The 6,969-nt window shown below is 38.3% G+C and overlaps 2 protein-coding genes across 2 annotated transcripts in view; both read left to right on the top strand.

The window, feature by feature from the left end:
* The window catches only part of upf3a (UPF3A regulator of nonsense mediated mRNA decay), a 3,528-nt gene extending 2,000 nt beyond the window's left edge, over positions 1 to 1,528 (top strand). Inside the window, 2 exon segments of the mRNA XM_079665782.1 lie at positions 253 to 361; positions 364 to 1,528. Coding sequence (XP_079521908.1) covers positions 253 to 361; positions 364 to 476 — 222 coding nt within the window. The 3' untranslated portion in view covers positions 477 to 1,528.
* Positions 1,529 to 2,337: 809 nt separating this feature from the next.
* p2ry8 (P2Y receptor family member 8) lies at positions 2,338 to 6,836 on the top strand. The gene is made up of 3 exons (XM_079665405.1): positions 2,338 to 2,529; positions 3,687 to 4,035; positions 5,533 to 6,836. The coding sequence occupies exons 2-3, from the start codon at positions 3,719 to 3,721 to the stop codon at positions 6,323 to 6,325; spliced, it is 1,110 nt and encodes a 369-aa protein (XP_079521531.1). The 5' UTR covers positions 2,338 to 2,529; positions 3,687 to 3,718; the 3' UTR covers positions 6,326 to 6,836.
* The last annotated feature ends 133 nt before the right edge of the window (positions 6,837 to 6,969 follow it).

Raw genomic sequence — 6,969 nt, 5'->3', positions numbered from 1 at the left:
CACACACACACACACACACACACACACACACACACACACACACACACACACACACACACACACACGTACAAATATAATCCTACATTAAAAGGTGGGAATCATTTCTAAATAAAACCAGAAACAGATCAGTCTAAAACTAGGATTGTGACCGATTGTGATACTCGTTAAAAGAATAAGCAGGGAGACAAGAGAGATACATTATTAAATACATATATACATGTTGATTTATATATTCCAAATGTGTGCTGCTAGTCTCTCCCATGTCTCTGCTCTCTTGTCTCCCTGCAGGACCGTCCCGCCATGCAGCTCTATCAGCCGGGCGCACGCAACAGGAAGCGCATGAGCTCGGCTGGAAAAGGCTACGCTGCATCGCCGTGGGACACTCACCGGAGCCCGGGACGGAGCACTGCTACGAGGCTGTCCCCATGGCAACAGGGCCGGAGAAGGGGTACGAGAAAAGCAAAGAGGAACAGTGAGCAGGATGGATGTTTCAAAAAGAACAATTATTCAGCCTAAGTTGATGGGATAAGTTTGACAGGTCATCAATGAGCTTTTAAATGACATGAACTGCATTGAAGGGGAAAGGCACTTCAAAAGCCTTTTTATTTGAGTAAGATGTAACAGAGTTCAGAGCTTTTAATGTTGGTTAATTAAGGTTTCTGTTTTGCTGTTTAGCATGCACATTGTTAATACACAATACATATTTTATCTCAGTGTTTAGTCTGTCTAAGAATCCTTGGAATAAAGCATGTCAACAATACAACAACGAACACATAATAACAGTTACCTTTATGATAGCACAACAGCCATTGTCATACAGTAATACCACTATGTTGAAATGTTGTGATAAGAGGCAGCTCACCTGTGATATCCATCAACAATTTTCCCGCTGAAAACATTACCTCATCCTCTGCAACTGATCGTGTTGCTGAGCCTTTGTAGACTTCTCCGAACCTGGATGTTTTTAATACATTTTATCAAAATTAAATATAACGTAAGTAAATCTTACAAATAATGGATGTAGAAAATTCCACAGATGAAATCCTGTTTTTATTTTTATTTTTGTGTAAAGTTGAGCGAATGAGAGGGAATAAGAGTTGTTGTTGATAAGAAAAGGAAACTGTTTTTCCGCCTTTTCCTAGTTTTTATGTCTTAATACATTTGGGCAATCATATATTGTGACGGTGTTATCCAACAGAGACAAAATTGTTTTGTGAGCTCTAAGCTTTGTACATGATCATCAATGAGCCAAGAAGAACACAATCTCAAAATTGAGATGAAGCGTTTAGAAAATTAATTATGAGCAATTATGACACAGATAAATAAAAAAATACATTTTCTATGCTGTGTGCATGGTTTTCTATTCACTCTGTCAAGTAAAGGTGCATTGAAAAGCCACAGATATTGATAAAGTAATGTGTCTGTTTTCCAAGCCTAATATCATTTTTGCATATGACCTAACAGCTGTCTATCTATTTCCTTTTTCTTGAAGTTAATAAAAATAAAGCTCTTGTTCCGTTATAAGACATTTTATCAGTGTTTCTGTTTTTATGTACGCTCTCTGACAGTTTGGGTGAGGCAGCATTTTCTTCAGCAATGTCCTTATTATGAATTAAAAAATGATAGATATGAGTCACTTGTATTTGACATGACTACACAGCAGTATCTCAGCTTTAGGGTGCGTACTTTAAATGTTCATACTGAAAAAAAAATGATCTGAGACGAAACAAATCTCTACCTTTTTTCCTCTGCACTCTGTTGAGAAACAGTGAAACTGGAAGGCAGGTGTACGATTCACAAGAGTCCGTGGGCTGATGTTTACTACTTGTTGTGAGACAATGATTATGTATTGCATATATCTCTAACAGCATCTGTGGCACTGTTACCCACATAAAGCAGAACTATCGTAATCAACAGGAAGCTACTAACATGACAGCTAAACTCGTGAAACGTGTGTCTACACCGGCTTGTACTGTAATATTGTACTATGTGTGACTTTGAGAATGAAGTGTACATATATAAACGCCTTTATTCTTGGTTATACAATTAAATCTTAATCCACGTATAGATTTTTTTCTTCAGCATTCAAAGACATGTTACAGGTATTATGCACACAGCAGTGATTTTAACTGACAATGACTCAAACTGAAAGTAGGTGTAACTTTTTTTTGCTTTCACACATCAGCAAAACTCAAGAATGTTTTTTTTCTTTCAAATAGGCTCTTTTTACTGTTCAGTTATCCCACGTGTATAGATATAGTTTTAGGGATTGTAGAGTCAATTCATGATTCACATTGTAAGGGACACCTGATGTGTGTGTTCTCCATGCTGTGGGGAGTTTTAGACCTGTCATTTTAAAGACTGAATCTAATGTGTGGCTGTTGCAACCGTTGGTGGGATGAAAAGATTGTCACATGATCCATTTCCTGTCTTTGACTCTGTAAAACGACAAATCTCGTTTCGTCAGGAGACATAATATCTGTACCTCCATCTACAACCGACACCAATTATCTGCCCTTGAGTTCATAGGTGAGTGTTTAACCGTCTATCTTTTAGACTAATAAGGACTATAAGGATTTATAAGAAGAACTTTATATTTATGTTTGTACATTTTAAATGTTGACTTGAAATGGTCCTAAACTTCTCCATGTGTGAGTTTGTTATCATGTTCTACTTTACATTTGCCCAGCTAAATGTGCTCAGTTACTTAATATCCTTAGTCAGAAGAGAAGATTATAGCAATATGTTTTATTCAGTTTTTTAACACAAAAACTAAAAACACACAAAAAGAAAACAATAGGTGAAAGGAGCAGCATTAGTCAATTATACATACAGAAGCAAATGACACCCAGAAAGATAATCACTTTCAGTATGTTATGAATAAGTGAAGTATATATATAAATACATCATGGCATGAAGGTTAAATAAATACTTCATCTCATTACAGAGATACGATAAAACTATCCAGGCAGAGAAATGGACAATAAGTCAAATCAACAAACTTAAAAAAAAAAGAAAATTGAGAAAAAAAAACACAAATATTTGTTTTTTATTATTGTTGCAATACGATGGGGTTTTTTTTCTGACGTGATTCCAAAAAGTGTAACCATTATCATAATTGAAACATTTTCTTTGTTGTAGTATTAGGTACTTTCCATCAAAAATGTGTATTGAAACCACCAGCACTATGTGCACCACGTGGGAAAGAAAAGTGTTTTTTGTTCCTTAAAATGATACTGGGTAACTATCGTAAAGCAAAAAGATAAAATACACTTTGTCTCACCTACTATTTCCAGGCTTTTATAATGTTATCACTTAGAGTTCTCGCCTGTCTCTCCAAAAATTTTGTCACAACCACACGACGGTTGGTGGTGTTCACAACAATTCTAGGAGGTCGGTTGGCGGTGTTCTCAACTATTCTAGGAGGTCCTTTCCTGTGTGAAAACTCAATCCACACTTGCACTATTTAAATGCGAAAAAAAACCACAGAGCTTGTAAAGAATGAGAAAAGAATGCTCTGTGTTTCTTTCACACCTATCAATCACGCACTTGCAAAAAGAAGAACGGCTGCATTCAGTGGTCCCTCAATAAAGGTTTAGTCTACAGGCATTTGTGTTTGTTTGTGCATTCAATTATTACAAAACAATAACATGACGATGTATTTGAAACTGCTTTATTTCCATCAGCTCCACGAGTTCGTTAAAGGTTGACTCAGGTGATGAGAAGCCATTCCCTTCCACTCATGATGGGCAATCACAGCGAATTAAAGCTAGACAACGCCACTCTGGCCCTGTTGAACAGTGTGAACACCAGGATTACCATCTCTGTCATCTATATGATCGTCACTGTCATCAACCTGGTAGGAAATGGCCTTTCCATGTGGCTCCTCATCTTCCATACCTCCCCAAAGACCCCGTCCATCATCTTCATGATCAATCTCACCCTCACCGACATGGCTGTTGGCATTGCGCTGCCCTTTCAGATCGCCTACCAGCTCCAAGGATACCACTGGACTCTGGGACCCACGATGTGCAGGTATTCTTCAGAATTTGGAGGGCAATGTAAAAGTGTTGATATTGGATGTCTTTAACTTGCACTGAAACTTCAGTTTTCAATGTTGTCTTTCTCCGGCTAAAGATTACCTTTACAACTACTCAGTGTTAATCCACAGTCCTCCAGTTGGAATAGGTTTTGGGAAATACACTTGATTGCTATCTTGCCCACAGTCGGATGAGAAGTTCAATACCACTCATGTTTGTTCAAAATGAAACTATGACCGATAGCTAATTAGCTTAGCATAACAAAATGCAGTGATGAAAACACAGGTATGGTGAAAAAAGAGAGAACTATTCGAAGTAGAAAAAAAACAGCGTAATATACCATCTGACAATGACAGATTTTTCTTTTTGGATATTTTACAAATCACTCCCCTTTCAAACTCTATTCTTGTTATTTTTAACAACTTGTTACTGTCATATAGTATTTTATACCTGTTAATAATTGAGTCTCTAATGTCTCATTAATAACTATAATGATCATATCAAGGTGTGCCTTAATCTCACTGAGCTGAGGTTATTTGAGCCTCTCAGGAGAGAGCTCTCTTCCACCTGGTTGTAGAAAAGCTCTTTAAATTCGTTAGCATAGCTAGCTAACCAGATGCTAATAACAACAGATCGCCACTGTGCTTACAACTAAAGACACAGCCTCGCAAACACTGCGGCACGGCTCCTTATGGGTACTGCAATATTTGAAGAGCTGGAGCAGCGTTCCGATGCTCTCCGTTACACCTTCCAGACGAGACATAACCACGTGAAGACCTATGGTGAAGACACGTTACGCTCGTGTTGTGTTCAAGGAACCTGTCCTTGGCCAGGAAAAACAGCCACTCGCTTGTTTAATTATTTTGCGATCTAGATTTCTTCTTCTTTTTTGAAGTGAGAAGTTCGGACTGACGGAACCCCCCAAAACGAAAACTCTTCGGTTCTCCACGAATTACACAAGTCACCCAAATCAGCGTTAAAAAAGCGGGAGGCGCCGAAAAGCGACTAATTTGCATCACTGAAAATGGCACTGTACAGAAGTAGTCAAAACTGCAGGCAAGAAGCTCTAACGCTCACTAACACAATGTATATTTGTTGATAATCCGTACAGAAACGGAAAGCTAAAAGTTATGTTAATTATTTATAGGTTACCAAAGGTTAAGGGCCAGACTATTTCTTTAGCCCCTGGCCAATAAATAAGCTACACCTACACTTAACCCCCCCCCCCAAAAAAAAACCACAACTGGTCTTTTTCACATTTCTTGTCAGGATTAATCAAAGAGATATCCCATTTTGGTTTTCTTGCATATGGTTTTTGTTGTCTTAGAACCAGACTAGCTTTTCCTGCCTGTTTCCAGTTGTTACGCTAAGCTACATTTTCCAGCTGCTAGCTAAGGTTTCATAGTCCATATAAAGAAAAACTATCTTTTCATCTTTTATTTTGCTTGATGTAGGGATTAACTAAAACACTTTTCTTCTATGTATCCTACAGTGTCCTGACCCTTGTCTTCTACACCAACATGTACTGTTCCATCCTGACCATGATGGCCATTGGGATTGTACGATACCTGGGCATCATCCTGCCCATGCGTTATAGAGACAAAGTTGGAACTGGGAAGAAAAAGTCCATCGCTATCATCAGCTGCTTCCTCATGTGGGGTTTAGTCCTGTGTGTTCTGCACCCACTGATGACCACAGACCTGACCTTTTACATACCTGAACTCAAGATCACCACATGCTTTGACATGCTGAAGAAAGAAATGCTCCCGTCAAAGGCTGCCTGGGCTACTTTTCTCTTCAGCATGGTGTTCTTCCTTTTCCTCTTCCCTTTCTGTGTCACGACATTTTGCTATGTCAGAGTGATACTCAAACTGGCCAAAAACTCCCAGAAAACCACCCAGAAAAAGAGAGCGATACGTCTGGTCATCGTTGTTCTCCTGGTCTTCACTGTCTGCTTTGCTCCAAACAACATCCTCCTGTTGACTCACAGTGTGCTGAGACTTTTCTATAATCGGTCTCTCTACATGGCCTACAAACTGTCTCTTTGTTTAAGCTGCCTGAATAGCTGCCTCGACCCTTTCATTTACTACTTTGCTTGCAAGGAGTTCAGACAAAAGCTGCGAAAGCTAATGAATCTGACGAGTCTGACTAGTGTGGATTCAATGAAGACGAAGCAGAAAGAGAGTTTTTACTCGGCACATTTTGATAGTTCAGAGAGAGAACACACCAAGGTATATTCCACAGCATATAGAGAGACAGAATCAGAGGAAGAGATAAGAGTGTAACTGGAGAGACGTGATAAGGGAAGTGAGAGCGAGGGAGAAACCGTAAAAGTGAGGGTTTTCCCTGAGTGGGTCAAGCTTTTCATAATTATTTTTACTTTCCCTGCGTGTTACAGACAAATGAAAATGAACAGGAGAGTCATTTGACTTATTGTATATGTTTTTTCTTTTAAATATGAAAACATTATTATTGTAGAGATTGTGTATTTTTGCCACAATAAGTTATTTTTTGACAAAAAATATATAGCATGTAAATAAATAAACTCATTTTAACATATTATATAAGCATTTTCTTAATTTGTATTGTCTTAGTATTGCTGCACGTGTGTGTGTGTGTGTGTGTGTGTGTGTGTGTGTGTGTGTGTGTGTGTGTGTGTGTGTGTGTGTGTGTGTGTGTGTGTGTGTGTGTGTGTGTGTGTATGTGCGCACGTGTATGTGCTTGTGTGTTTGTGTGTGTGCCCGTGTGTCTGTCTGTTGAACAATAAATTGCTACGGGCAAGTGGACTTTTTTTTACCTTTGTTCTCCTTTTCTTACTTTTATTTGTTTTGTTCTTCTACAACCTATTATTATTATTATTATTATTATTAGTAGTAGTAGTAGTAGTAGTAGTAGTAGTAGTAGTAGTAGTAGTAGTAGTAGTAGTACT

This window comes from Notothenia rossii, assembly GCF_949606895.1.
Source record: "Notothenia rossii genome assembly, chromosome: 2".
In the NCBI taxonomy this organism is placed as follows: Eukaryota; Metazoa; Chordata; class Actinopteri; order Perciformes; family Nototheniidae; genus Notothenia; species Notothenia rossii.
Note: the sequence above shows the minus strand (reverse complement) of the source record. Positions and strands in the feature narration are given on the sequence as shown.

Bases quoted from the DNA above. Each gene is read 5' to 3' on its own strand.
- p2ry8 (XM_079665405.1), top strand. From the start codon at position 3,719: ATGAGAAGCCATTCCCTTCCACTCATGATGGGCAATCACAGCGAATTA. The intron at 4,036-5,532 runs GTATTCTTCAGA...TGTATCCTACAG, and splicing joins CTGGGACCCACGATGTGCAG to TGTCCTGACCCTTGTCTTCT.